The sequence below is a fragment of the Sapajus apella genome, unplaced genomic scaffold (assembly GCF_009761245.1).
Source record: "Sapajus apella isolate SASKATOON/1434 unplaced genomic scaffold, GSC_monkey_1.0 scaffold130, whole genome shotgun sequence".
Classification (NCBI taxonomy): domain Eukaryota; kingdom Metazoa; phylum Chordata; class Mammalia; order Primates; family Cebidae; genus Sapajus; species Sapajus apella.
The window spans coordinates 1,717,926-1,732,988 of NW_022437070.1; the positions used below are offsets into that span (position 1 = coordinate 1,717,926).

General features: G+C 49.7%; 1 protein-coding gene across 1 annotated transcript in view; it reads right to left on the reverse strand.

Annotated features, from left to right (window-relative positions):
• PPP5C (protein phosphatase 5 catalytic subunit) overlaps positions 1-15,063 on the reverse strand; it is a 39,057-nt gene extending 23,994 nt beyond the window's left edge. Inside the window, exons 1-2 of the mRNA XM_032262573.1 lie at positions 14,845-15,063; positions 9,526-9,767 (exon numbers count right to left, since the gene is read on the reverse strand). Of these exons, the coding sequence (XP_032118464.1) occupies positions 9,526-9,767; positions 14,845-14,965 (363 nt within the window). The 5' untranslated portion in view covers positions 14,966-15,063. The remainder of the gene's footprint in view (positions 1-9,525; positions 9,768-14,844) is intronic.

Consider the following 15,063-nt stretch of genomic DNA (forward strand, 5'->3'; position numbering starts at 1 on the left):
TGGTGGTGCGTGCCTGTAATCCCAGCTACTCAGGAGGCTGAGGCAGGAGAATTGCCTGAACCCAGGAGGCGGAGGTTGCGGTGAGCCGAGATCGCGCCATTGCACTCCAGCCTGGGCAACGTGAGCGAAACTCCGTCTCAAAAAAAAAAAAAAAACACAGGACAGAGGATGTGGTTTTGTTAAAGGAAAAGTAATTTTATCTAGTTGAGAGGTAATTTAAAGGTTGTATTAATTTGAAGGAATAAAAGAAGGGAAAAAAATGTGATAAACTGAATAGCTATGGAAAGTTGGGGGAAAAAAGAATAGAAAAATTTGTAAGAGATTATAAAAGATTCATGGAAATCTTATAGGGTCAAAGCTGATTGAGATTGGATAAATTTGTTTATAAGGTTTTATTAAAATTAGTTTTATCATAAATAATACACTGATGCAAAGGGAGAATTTGGCTTTCTCTTTTGAACAATATTTTGGTGTAGTAATAATAAGAGATAATAAAAGATTTTTCATTTACCTTTGGGTAAATTGCAAAACAAAAAACAAAAATAAAAAATAAAAAAAAAAGAAAAAGGAGGGGAGAGAAAGATTCTGTTGATCTTATGCTGTCTCTATTTGGTCTTTTGATTGTTTGGGAAACTGAGTCTCCTCTCTACCAAAGAGTAAAGGTTTTGGTTTTTGAAATCTAATTATCGCTTAGGCTAAATAAATGACTATTATTTCAAAGTGATGTGTGATCCTATTTTGATTAAGTGTTTTAAACCTTTGACACATTTGCAGGGTTTACAAAATCAAATTTCAGGGCTGGGTGTGGTGGCTCACACGTGTAATACCAGCACTGTGGGAGGCTGAGGCGGATCACTTGAGACAGGGAGTTCAAGACCAAGCCTGGCCAACAGAGCAAAACCCCATCTCTACTAAAAATACAAAAAAATTTAGCTGGGTGTGGTAGCACATGCCTATAATCCCAGCGGAAGCTGAGACACAAGAATCACTTGACCCCGGGAGGCAGTGGTTGCAGTGAGCCAAGATTGTGTGAATGCACTCCAGCCTGGGCCATAGAATGAGACTTTGTCTCAAAAAAAAAAATCATCAAATTTCATATTCTAAAATTAAGCTTTTTTTGACCTCGAACTAACTTTTGATGCTGGGGCCCGTGGAAGTCCAAGAGAGAACATGTTAGGCTTATTTGGGATGTAAAAACTGTAAGGGAAGTATTGTCACATAGGAAATGATGTTGATCTTTTTTGTTGTATTTGTATGAATGTAATTAGTATATGCTATAAAATTGTATAGATTTCTGAAAAACAAAACTGTGTCTTGGTCTATGTTATCAGTTATAATTCTGATTTTTTTTAAAAGGGTTTTATTTATTTTATCATTATTATTACTATTTTTTGAGACCGAGTTTCGCTCTTGTTGCCCAGGCTGGAGTGCAATGGTGCGAGCTCGGCTCACCTCCACCTCCACCTCCTGGGTTCAAGCGATTCTCCTACCTCAGCCTCCTGAGTAGCTGGGATTACAGGCACGTGTCACCATGTCCAGCTAATTTTTTGTATTTTTTGTACAGAAGGGGTTTCTTCATGTTGGCCAGGCTAGTCTTGAGCTCCTGACCTCAGGTGATCTCCCCGACTCGGCCTCCCAAAGTGCTGAGATTACAGGCTTGAGCCACCTCGCCCAGCCTTTTTTTTTTTGAGATGGGGTATCGCTCTGTCACCTATCCTGGAATACAGTGGCTCGATCTCAGCTCACTGCAACCTCTACCTCCCAGGTTCAAGCGATTCTCCTGCCTCAGCCTCCTGAGTAGTTGGGACTACAGGCACACACCACCATGCCTGGATAATTTCTGTATTTTTAGTAGAGATGGGGTTTCACCATGTCGGTTGGGATGGTCTCTATTTCTTGACCTCTCATGATCTGCCCACCTTGGCCTCCCCAAGTGCTGGAATTACAGGCGTGAGCCACCGCACCTGGCCATAATTCTGACTGTAATGTTAAACTGCATGACGTAGAAATAACCAAATTTCCTGGTCACTTGAGTCTTTAACCATAGCTATTCTAAGTCCTTCGTCATATACAAACAATTATTGTTTTACAATAATAATGGTTTCTGATAACTTTGGGGATTATACTATTGAACTTGGTAAAAACTTTCAGAACTCTAACAAAAAGATGATGGTTCATGAAGATTTTTAATAGAGTATCAAGTAGAACAAAAATTAATTATTTGTTCATAGGCCAGAACTGATGGAGGACTGAAGTGATTTTTATGGCTTTCTGTTTGAAACAATGCTGATTCTTTTTATGTTTTGTTTTCCAGGGTTAAGAAAATTCTCTTCTTTTGAGCTATTTACAGCTTGTAACAATTGGGTAAAGTATACACATATATTTTATTTTGCTTTTTACTTTTATTTTACTCATTAAAAACTTTTTTTTTTTAATTTTTTGAGACAGGATTTCACTGTCTGCTGGAGTGCGGTGTTGCCCAGGCTGGAGTGTGGTGGCACAATCTTGGCTTACTGCAACCTCCGCCTCCTGGGTTCAGGCAATTCTCCTTGTGCCTCAGCCTCCCGAGTAGCTGGGATTACAGGCATGTGCCACCATGCCCGGTTATATTTCTTATTTTATTTAAAAACATAATAATAACTATAACTATCTTTTAATAGAGGCAGGGTTTCACTGTGTTACCCAGTCAGGTCTTGAACCCCTGGGCTCAAGTGATTCTCCTGCCTTGGCCTCCCAAAGGGCTGGGAATTACAGGGGTGAGCCACCACACCCGTGGCCGGTAAAGTATATTTTTGTGAGCAAAACTGAAACATATACCTTTCTCTCTAGCTAATTTCTCCAGAATTCACAAACTATTCATGAATATTCTTATTTTACTGCAATATAGTTGTTTGCATAAGAAAACAATAAGAATGTTTCCTTTTGTAACAGGACACACTGAAAACACTGGTTATTTTACCAACAAGGCTTTGACTGGAATAGCGTATTTTCAGATACGACCCGACTGCTTTCAAAGATTGGGGCTGACTTTACAAACCCAATGACATGGAAAAAGTAGTGGTCTGGTATGTAACCTACACAGTTCCCTTACAAGGTCCCCGACCTTTCAGTAAGTAAAGAATGTTACTTTGGTTGGCGGTGGCTCAAGACTGTAATCCCAGCACTTTGGGAGGCTGAGGCAGGCAGACTGCTTGAGCCCAGGAGTTTGAGACCAGCCTGGGTAACATGGTGAAACCCTGTTTCTATAAAAAATACAAAAATTGGCTGGGCTTGGTGGCGCATGCCTGTAGTTCCAGCAACTACGGAGGCTGAGGTGAGAGTATTGCTTGGTCCCAGGAAGTCAAGGCTGCAGTGAGCCATGACTGCACGACTGCACTTTAGCCTGGGCAACAGAGCAAGAAACTGTCTTAAAAAAAGAAAGAAAAAAAAAAACTCATTTTCGGATTGGCCTAGGAACCTCAAGATATTTTGGGACCTCAAGAAGAGAGAAATTCATCTAATTTGTACAGTCTGATGGTGAATCTTTGGTTTGGCTTCACAGCTTCAAGAGGCTTTTAAAAGTCTAATCTAGGCCGGGAGCACCGGGAGCAGTGGCTCATCCTGCAATCCCAGCACTTTGGGAGGCCATGGTGGTCGGACCATGTCAGGTCATGAGTTTGAGACCAGCCTGGCCAACATGGTGAAACCCTGTCTCTACTAAAAATACAAAAATTTAAAAAAAAAAACAAAAACAAAAACAAAAATTATCTGGGTGTGGTGGCACATGCCTGTAATGCCAGCTACTCAGGAGCTAAGGAAGGAGACTTGCTTGAACTCACGAGGTAGAGGCTGCAGTAAGCTGAGATCGTGCCATTACACTCCAGCCTGGGTGGACAGAGCAAGGTTGTTAAAAAACAAACAAAAAGTCTCATCTGAAATTCCTCATTAAAAAGTTCCAGGAAAGTCAATGTAAAAGGAGTCTATATGGTTAGTTACTAATCTTGCTGTACTTTATACAAATAAAGTATAACACTAAAACTTATTTTGAGAAAAACGCGGTCCTGCTATGATCTGTCTTTGGTAAAACTGAGGGACTGGAGACAGAACAGTTATGCCTCAGTAGCACACGTGTGTTTAGATTCCAGCCCTGACCATTGTGTTTGGCTATTATTTGCCTACCATTTGTACTGAGTCTTGAATTCTGTCTTGGCCACGCCAAGAACTCAAAGCAGAAGCTGGGTCTAATTTTCCTCATGATGTTTTTCAGTTGGCTCCCTAATTGGAAAAGGCTCTTTTTTTCATCCTGGCATATACATTCTGTTTCATTATAATCCTTATGTGCATTATATTTCTACTATTTAAATTACTAATCTTATTGTTTTGCTTCTTCCAAGAAAACGAAAATCATGGTATTCTGCAGCCTAGAGATGATTCAACGCGCAGCAGCAGCTGTATAAATCAGTGGCTTGATTCAGGTCTTCTTGTTGCCACCCTGTAAGGCCATCCTAATTCAGCTTTTGGACACTGAAAATTCCTCACTGAGCCATCTCCTCCCCGCTCCCCACATGGAACAGGACTGTCCTGGAGTGAGCCTTCCCAATGACGAGGTGGACCCTGACACTCAGACTTTGATCACTGTTTTCAAGAAGAAAGATTTTTATTACAAGAGAAAAATGAGAAAGAAAAGAAGCTTTTTCTTGAATAATGCAAACCCCCTTTAAATGATCAAGCCCACAGAGGAACTGGAATCAGAGCGTAGTCATGTCTCACTCCCCAGCTTGAGAAAAATACTCATCCCCCAAAGCCACTTACTCTGTGGACTTGAGACTGACCGATGCCACAAACAGCTACACATCAACCTAACAACGCCATACATGGATGCTGTAACTTACACCCTGTAACTGAGCAACCCAGAACCAAGTACTAATCAATGTTATTTTTGTAAACCAATGAGAATTCCTGAAAAACACCCTTTGTAATCACTGCTCTCCTGATTTATCCTTTTGCCTTTAAAAGCTTGAGCCTATCTGCTCTCTGGAGCATTTCCCAAGGTAATGTGGAAGTGGCTCCCAGGCTGGTCCTCAACCTTGACCCAAATAAAATCTCTACTTATATTAATTTTGCCTCAGTTTCTTCCTTTAGGAAAACAGGTGTGAATGAAGAGACAGGGGAACAGGAACTGAGGGTAAAGAAATGAATAAATGAGTTATGAATTAAGAAAAATCAAGTATTACATTAATACTCTGAAAGAGGCTCAGAGCAAGAGGTGACACTGCCTCTTACCTCAATTACACCTAATGCCTGAAAGGGGGAAGCTATGTATTTGCTGAGATCACGCCTGCTTTTGGAAACTGACAAGGTTGAAGAAAAACCTGCAGACCTGACTGGTCTCACCCTGGGAGACATAATCATATAATATGATGGACTAGACTAATTACTAATGACTGAATGGAGTTCTAGTAACAAACTGGCCAGTAGCACCTTTTGAGTTGTATATTGTTTTGGTATTAGGAAACTGTGTTTGAAGAGCACGGGTAGACTGTGGTACTGTGAAACATAGGTTTGATATTCATCACATCCTGTTTCCTGGTACACAACCCCTAAAATCTTTAGAATCTCCAAAGTGATATTTTTGTTTGCTCACGTGTTGACTAATGGCTAGCCACCCCTACGTAGCTTCAGGATGGGGGCTGGTCACTGGAATGACCAAAGTGGGACTGTAAGGTTGGAATGTTTCAGCCTCACCCTACAACCTCTGGGAGGGGAGAAGGGTTGAAGGTGTTAAGCTGATCACCAATGGCCAATGGTATAATTAATCATGCCTATATAATGAAGCTTCCATAAAAACTCAAAAGGACTGGGTCCACGGAGCTTCTGAATAGATGGAGGTTCCTGCAGGGTGGTGCACAAGGAGGGGGTGCGGAAGCCCTGCACTCCATCCTACACATCACCCGCACATCTCCTCATCTGTATCCTTTGTTACATCCTTTATAATAAACTGGTAAACGTGTTTCCCTGAATTCTCTGAGGGAATTCTCTAGCAAATTAACTGAACCCAAGGAGTGGGTCACAGGAACCCTAATTAATAGCCAGTCAGTCAGAATCACTGGCAAATAACCTAGGTCTTGTGATCAGCATCAGAAAAGAGGGACGAGTGGGGACTGAGTCCTCAACCTGTGTAATCTAATGCTATCTCTAGACAGACAGAGGCAGAATTAATTTAATTAGGTAACACCCAGCTGGTGTCCACTGCAGAATCCACTGCTTGGCTGTGGGTAGGAGGAAATCCCCACTCCCTTTGGTGACCAGCAGTCACAGAAACTTTCTGTGTTAATTGTTGAATCAGAGAACAGAAAAAACACTTTGGGGCCGAGTGTGGTGGCTCCTGCCTGTAATCTGAGCCCTTTGGGGAGCCAAGGTAGGCAAATCACTTAAGCCTAAGAGTTTAGACCAGCTTGGGCAACATGGTGAAACCCCATCTCCACAAAAATTAGCTGGGCATGATGATGCCCACCTGTAGTCCCAGGTACTTGGGAGGCTGAGGTGGGAGGATCGCTTGAACCCAGAAGGTGGAAGTTGCAGTGAGCTGAGATTTGTGCCACTGTACTCCAGCCTGGGCAGCAGAGTAAGACAGTTTCAAAACAGAAAGAAAGAAAGAAAAAACACTTTGGTTGTTATTCCTATATTCTCACCTCCTTTAACAGATAAGGACACTGAGGCCTGGGAGAAAAGGTACTGAAAGCCACACAGCTGCTATCCAATCTGGGCTGGCTGTGAGCCTAGACGTCCTGAGCCCAGAGCCTGCCCCTCCAACCCCTGCACTGCTGATCTCAGACCTCTGCCTGCAGCCCACACGTAAAATAGGGATTTTTATAACACACCCAACACACATCTGATCAGTGTTTCACAAAACAATACTGATACACACTTCCTCCAAACAATGAACCGTTTTTTCTTTTTCTATTTAATGAGGAGAAAAGTGCTAAAGTCATTCAACTGGCTGTGGCCCAGGAACAGTCACAAGCATGGACTGGGGGTTCAAGTCTCAGCTCTGCCACTTCCCTGCCGGGTGACCTTGGAGGAAGGACTTTCCCTCTCTAGGCCTCAGCTTGAATTCAGGCACACAAAGGGCTCCTGGCAGTGCTGGGCCGAGAGTGAGCTGGCAGCTGAGGAAACTGAGGCTAAGGGGCTCCCTCACCCAAGGCCAAGGTTATGTCTTTGCTCTGCTTCCCTGGCGAGCTCCTGGTCTAAGAGGAAACTCTAGCATCTGGCAAGCAGGAGGCAGAGTCTTGGGAAGACGAGCTGCCCCAGGACACATGGAGCCTGAGGAACTGTGCAGAAGGGAGCAGGGCTGAAGGCCTGTAGGTATGTGGATAGCCTGGTGACAGGTAAGCCCTCAGGCTCATGCGGGGGGCCCCAATGCTGCTGGGAGAGCCCTCATGGGGAAACGGGCCATGACAATTTAGATGCTGGGTGTTCTTCAGAAGACTCTGAATTCCCCACCCCCTCAACCCTCCCTGCCATCTGCCAGGCCTGGGACACAGCTCAGACGTGGCACACCCACAAGACGGCTGGAACCAACCAGTCCAGCCTTAGGGAGTATGTAGGGATGGGCCCTAGACTGGGCCAGAGCCTTGAAAAGAGCCCTTGCTCCTTACCATGAGGAAAGAAGCTCCTGAAGCCCCACACAGGACGAAGACCCTGCCCTAAACCTGTCCTTGGGGCTCCTCTCTTCTGCCCCACTGTCTCCCCAGGGCCCCTTCCCACCTGGAGCCCTGCCCCAATCTAACACCGACTGTTCTTGGTTACTCATTATGGAGCCCTGCAGCCCCAGTGACCTTTACTCAACCACGTCATAACACCCACAGCCACCCAGGAGGTGGCCACTCCTCCTGTCACCATTTTCTAGATTAGGACACCAAGAGACAACGAGGGAGGGGCTTGGCCAAGAATGGTTCTGCTCTGCTGCCCCTGCCCCCGCCCTCCTAGGTGTCACCCCAAATCCCCACCACATCTCCACCCCCATCCTGATATGTGTCCCCTGGCCCCATGCTTGGCTCAAGCCTTCACCTGGCCTGAAGGCCACCCTCCACCCAGGCCAGTGGCCAGCAGCCAGTCCAGCTGTCTGAGCTGGCTCCCACTGACGGCAGACTTGTGCTCTCAGCCCCCCAACAACTGCAGACTCTCAGTTCTCAGCTCCTCAGTTGCCCCTCTCTACACGACAGAAACAGCTCCAAGTGTGATGGTTGCAACGGAAGGAGGAAGTGCCGGGTGGGGGCAGGATAACAATCCACTCGGGACACACTGACCAAGCCCCTGCTGCACTGACCCCCCTCGCAGGACAAGTCTCACGAAGGGGACTCTGAAATGGGAGAGATAAGGCCCTGAGGGCCAGGCCTCCTGGGTTCAAATCCTAGCTCTGCCACTAACCAGGTGGGGGTCACTGGGCAGGTGACTTCACCCCTTGGGGCCTCAGTTTCCTCATCTGTGCAACGGGAGTAATCTGTTTCCCCCTCTCAGGGTCCTGCGATGATTCCGCCAGCCTCCCTGAAGGAAGGTGCTGAGCACACCTGGTGTGAAGGTGTGTGCTCACTCTGCAGGGCCTCGTGCCCTCAGGAGTATCATCAGGTGGGTGAGGGCACTAGCGAATTCTCACTGTGCCCTAGGTCCCCCCCCATCAGCATATCACATATATCCCGTCTGCTGTCCCTGGCAGCGTATCACCCTTCCTACTTTTTCTTTTCTTTTTTTTTTTTTGAGACAGGGTCTCACTGTGTCACCCAGGCTGGAGTGCAGTGGCGAGAGTACAGCTCACTGCAGCCTTGAGCTCCTGGGCTCAAGTGATCCTCTTGCCTCAGCCTCCTGAGTAGCTGGGACTAAAGGTGTGTGCCAGCATGCTTGGTTAATTTTTATATTTTTTGTAGAGATGAGGTCTCCTCCCTATGTGGCCCAGGCTTGCCTCAAACTCCTGAGCTCAAGCAATCCTCCCACTCCGACCTGCCAAAGTGCTGGGATTACCTTTGAGGGCCACCACGCTGGAATGCCCTTTCTATTTTCTGCAAAGTGCAGATCATCACCTGCAATTATCTTGTTAACCTATCCAGTGGTGGGTCTTCTCCCTGCCCCTGAAAGACAAGCTCCACTAGAAGAAGGAAGGGGGTGTGGCTCCTGTCCAGCACTGGTACTAACGGCGACAATAACCAGCAGGTGAAGCATCACAGGACACCAACCCCGTGCCGGGCACTGGTCTACTCATGGGAAAAGCAGAAGCTCACTTTTCCTCACAGCTACGCTTGAGGCTGACCCCTTGTTCTCCTCATTTCACAGATGTGGAAAGGAAGGCGCAGAGGCGGGGTAACTGGCCCAGGGTCACAAAGTATGAGATGGCTGAGCAGAGCTGTGGCCTGGGCCAATGCCCCTTGGGCACTTGCTGGCTGAGTGAGTAGTGAGCAGAGGTGTGAACGGCCCCTCACACCCGCCCCTGCCAGCCCAGCCCGCGACATCCGCCTGGCTCAGATACCAGGCCTGGCCCACTCCCCAGCTCACCGTCTCGTAGTCTCGCAGCGCGGCCCGGAACTTGCCCAGCGCCATGTTGCTGGCAGCCCGACGGTAATAACCCTTGATGTACTTCTTGTCCAGCTCAATGGCCCGCGTGGCATCTCCCAGTGCGTAGCCGTAGCACTCGGTCCGCAGGTAGGCCAGGCTGCGGTTGCCATAGTAGATGGCATTGCTGGGGTTCAGCTCGATGGCCTGGCTGTAGAACTTGATGGCGTTCTCGTAGTCCTTGGCTGTGGAGATGGAAAGAGGGATGAGGCAGTGCTCCAACCCTGCGAGGACAGGCCCTGGGCTGGGTGGCGGCCAGTCTCCCCGCTCACAGATGGGGAAGCTGAGAGCCACGCTAAGCCCAGAGACGTCTCTTCAGCCTACCCCTCCTGCCTGTCCCAACTAACCTAGCTCAGGGCTTGTCCTCTCGGCCACAATCTCCAGGAATGAACAGATTCCACATACTCGCCCACCCACCCATCCAGCCCCAAGCAGGGCACTAGCAGCAGACTGAGGGAAGAGCACTTTGATAGGAAGAAGAGCAGATGCTGAGGCCCAGGGCCAGGTGGACGCCCAGAGAGGGGTGACCCTTGTCTGAGGGCCAGTGAGAGCTAGGGTGGCTGGGTGGAGTAGGCAGGGGGAAGACAGGTGAGGCAGGGAGGCTGGTGGGATAGATCCCTAGGGCCCGAGCAGCCACAGCGAGGCCCGGGCATTGATGTTCTAAGTGTGGAGTGACAGAATGTGACATCTGGCAAGGAGGAGAGGTTGGATTTTATCTGAGATGAGCTACAGCTGTGCCCTGCACTGTACAGCCTGACCTGTGGAATCCTCATCTCTACTTGAGTAAGGACCATCTGATGCTCATTTTACAGACAAGCCATGGAGGTCTTGTTCAAGGTCAAATGCCCTGTCTGCACCTACAGAGCCAGCCTTGATTCCTCCCTCATACCCATTTGACAGGCAGGAGAGTCAAGGCTTGCACAGCCTTAGAGACTGGGCTGCCACAGCCCCTGGGTTCTCCTGTGCCAGCCATGTCCACTCTCCTTGTCACCATTAGATAATGAGTGTGTCCCTCCAGAGCCGTGAGCCCCAGGAGGGCAGGGCCCGGGACTTCCCAGAAACAAGCAAGGGCAGAACCAGGCAGCCCAGATCTGACCGACCCTCCCTGGAATGCCAGTGCCTTCGAGGACTCCTTCAGGGCTACTGGCTGTGGTCCAGAGGCTGCCTGGCCAGCATTCCTGCCAGGGAAGCTGTTACTCGAGTGGTACAGGGAGGGGAGCATGGAGTCTCAGGGCCTGACACCCAGCTCTGCAGATCTCTAACACAAGGCCACTGGCAAACAGCCCCCTCTTTCTGAGCTCTGCCTCACTGGATGGCTGTGAGGGTTTTATGAACTCATGTAAGAAAACTGGCTGCAGCAAACGAAGCGATCAGAAGAAGTGAGTGCATGAATGACTAAAGGGAGGAAGTGAAGGGAATAAGAGGAAATGGGAGGAGCCTGTACTCCAGGGTTCGATCCACATGCCATAACCTGGCCCTATTCTATGCGCTTTACCAACAGGAGCATATTTAAGCTTCAAGACATTCCCCATTTTAGATGTGAGGAAACAGAGGCACAGAGAGGTTAAGTCATTTGTCCAGGCATCACTGAGCAGGTAGCGGAAGACACAGGGTTTGAACTCAGGCAGCCTGAGCTCTCAACCATGACCTGCTTCCTCTGCACGAGCTCTTAAACTTGGAGTCTCTTAGGGGTTAAGCATAAGCTCCCACCCCCACCTTTTTCCACAAGCGGGGCACTGAGGCCCAGAGAGAGGGGAAGAGAGTTGAGACACGTCCTTTGGAATCAGACCTGAGATGGGGACCAGGCTCTGCCCCCAAGACTTCTGGAATAGACCTCAACTTACAGAGCAACCAGCCACAGTTGAGTGGACAGTCCTCTGATCCCGGGACCTCTCTTCTCCTCAACAGGGCCAGGATGCCTCTGAGAGGAACCTGAACTTGGGAGCCAAGCACGTGTAGAGGAAGGGGATATCCGGGCCCTGCTGCTCACACACTCTGACCTTGGGCAAGTGGTTTCGCTTCTCTGAGCCTTGCTTCCTTTATAAAACAAACAGGGCCACTCCCAGCCATCACCCAGCCCCTGGGGAGGATTAAACCCCATGGCTTACCTGGCTACCACAAGGCTCAATTAAGGTGAGCTGTAATTATTCTTTTTATTGTTATTCCCAAAGCCCTGGAGCCTGGGGCTCTGTGCCTGCTACTGCCTGCCAGACGGGAGGGGCCTGGGCCAGCAGGGCCGTTCTCCTCCACCAGCTCAGTGCCAGGCCCCTCTGGCTGCTGCCCAGCCCCAGGACTCCTGAGAGCCTGGATCCCAGGTCCTGGGGGGCAACGGGCTCCTCCCAGCGGCTGCTGTGGCCCAGAATTCTGACCTGACCTCAGCAGCAACCCCCATGCAGGCTGCTCCCATCCCAGGGAAGTCTACCTTCCACTCCTTCACCCAGCTGACACTGAGCCTCGACCTGGACTCAACCCCCAAAGCTCAGCAGTCATTTCACTTCTTCAGCCAAGTCAGCCTCCTGAGCATCTCTCAGATCCAGCCACTCCCTTCTCACCCTCCAGTCCCACCCAGCCCTGGCCTGGCCTCTCCTGCCCAGGCTCCGGCCTCAGCCTCCACCTGACCTCGCAGCCTCTCGTCCTGTCCCTCCAGAGGAGTGTTCCTAAAGCACAAACCTTCTTTTCCCTACTCAGAAACTCCCAGGGCTCCCCCAGAAGCCCCACCCCCACCCCAGAAAGCCCTGACTCCTCCCTATGGCTCTTCTCTTCACAATCTGCTCCCTGCAGCCTCATCATAACCTCCTCCAGCCCCTACACTGCAGCCCCACTCACGGCCTCCACGCCAAGCTCCGATTGCCTTTGGGACTTTGCCACCTTTTTTTTTTTTTTTTTCCTGCCTGGAGTACCGTCCACCCTCTCTCCAGGCAGCCACTCTCACTTCCTCTCTGAAACACTTCTTGAAGCTATTTCTGTCCCACCAGCCGGGTTGGCGATCACCACCCCTCACCTGTCCACCAATCTAGTCTCCTTCCTGTCTTACCCTGGCATCCAGTATCTGCATGGCAGCCAGGGATCTTTTCTGAACACTAATTGAACCATGGCATCCACCACCCTCAGGACAACACCCATGCTTCCCACTCTGTCTTTCAAGGCTCTGCCTCTGGCCTCATCTCTCACTGGCCCTACCTCCCTCTCACTGCTGCCACCAGATCAAACTTCTCCACACTTTGCCTGGCTCTCTTCCAGGGCTCTATATCTTTTCCACTCCCCTCACTCTTCCCACCCGCTTCCCCCTCCTGCCCCACCTTCTCCAGGGTTTTGCTGCTGCAAGTCTCCCCTCTCTCATGCAGAATCAGTTCTCCATCTCTACCAGACTCTCTTCCATTTCTACAAAAAGCCCATCTTCCCCTGACACTGCATGTTCTCTTCTTACCACCACCCCCCCATTTCTCCACTCCCCTTCAGAACCAAAATACTCCAAACACTTGTTAACATTTGCTGTCTGCACTTCCTCCCCTCCCATTCACTCTTCAGCGCCCTCCTGGCTGCCACCACCCCCATCATTCCCCAACAACTGCTCCTGTCAACATCACCACCAGCATCCACAGACTCAAAGCCAATGGCCAGTGCCTGCCTTGGCAGCATCTGACCCAGGGCACCAGCTCTTTCTTCTAGAAGCACTCTCTTTTCTCAGCCTTCCTGACACCTTTCCTGGCTTCCTTTCCACCTCACTAAGTGCTCCTCCTTAGCCTTCCCCTTTTCTGCTTGGGTTCTGTCCTAAGTGCCCCTGCTAGACCCTCTTCCTAGATGATCTCATCCATTCCCAACCATAGTTTGATCATGCCCAAATTCTTCTCCAGCCCAGACTGGCCCATCTCCTTACTCAATGTGTCCTCTTATAGGGCCGGGCACGGTAGCTCACGCCTGTAATCCCAGCACTTTGGGAGGCCGAGGCAGGCAAATCACCTGAGGTCAGGAGTTCAAGACCAGCCTGGCCAACATGGTGAAACCCTGTATCTACTAAAAATACAAAAATTAGCCGGGCGTGGTGGTGTGCATCTACAATCCCAGCTACTAGGGAGCCTGAGGCAGAAGAATCACTTGAACCTGAAAGGCAGAGGTTGCAGTGAGCCGAGATGGTGTCATTGCACTCCAGCCTGGGCAACAAGGGTGAAACATCTCAACAAAAAAAAAAAAAAAAAAAAAAATCCAAACTAGTCTTTGCAATGACTCAGGAGACCCTGCATGATCTAGCCTCTGTCCTAATCTCATCTTGTTAACAGTCTCCCCGTAACTAGCCAAAGCTCCAGCCATGCCAGAGTCCTTTCATTCCCCACCCCAGGGCCTTTACACAGTCCGCTTTACCCTGAACATCCTCCCCAGTTCTCCCTCTGTGAGTTTCAGCTTAAATGCCTCCTGCTCAGAAAGGCCTTCCCCCACCCCCTATCTAAAGTAGCCTCCAACCCTTATTCCCTACCTCAACACCCTGTCGGTTTGCTTTCAAAGCACTCATCACAATTTAAGTATTTTACTTATTTAAATGTTTTTTTCATGTCTGATTCACCTGCAAAATTGCAAGCTAAGGACAGGGCCACATCCATCTCATTCACTGCTATATCCCCAGAGTCAAGCACAGTCCTTGGCACATAACAGGTACTCAATAAACATTTGTTGAGTTAATGAATGAATGGGTGCCCCACACCTGACTCTTTCTTAATATTCTAAGTGATACTATTCTTGGGGATCCCCAGCCCCACTCCCAAGGCCCCCACCATCACATTCCTTTTCCTTGGGTCACCCCAAATCTACTTCCTTGCTCCCTCCATTTAATGATTCATTCCCCACCCCCACGATTGCCTTCTCTATTGGGACTGTCCCTCCTCTACCCACTACTTGGCGGCACCCACCCTAGGGGTCCCCATTCGGTAGCGCCATCATTCACTCCCCCACCACATGTCACTGCCTGGTAGCGCCCTCTACAGGCCTCACGTTTGGTAGCGCCCTCATTTCGGTCCCCCTCTCACCCCACACTTGGTGGCGCCCTCCTCAGTCCCCCCACTGAGTAGCACCCGCTCCGCACGCCACTCCTAGGTATCACTCTCCGAAGCCCCCTATGCCTCTCCTTGATAACGCCATCCCAGGCCTCCCCACGCCCGGTCACTTGGTAGTGCCTGCCCCGCGCCCAGGCTGCCGCTCCGCGTTGCCATGGTTCCGCGCGGGCCCGGCACCCCTCGGCCGCTGTCCACTCTCCCTGCCTGGCGGGCGCACCTTTGAAGTAGTCATTGGCCTGCGTCTTGAGCTCCTCTGCCCGCTTCAGAGCGCCATCAGCCGGGGGTTCATCCCGGGGGGGCTCAGCACACTCAGTCCGCTCGCCCTCCGCCATCGCCATGCCGCAAAGCGACCCCCACCCTGGCAACGGCCGCCAGCGGCACCCGGCCGAACCGTCGCGAAGGAGCGCCGGGTGGCCGCTGCCGCTGCCGCACAAGT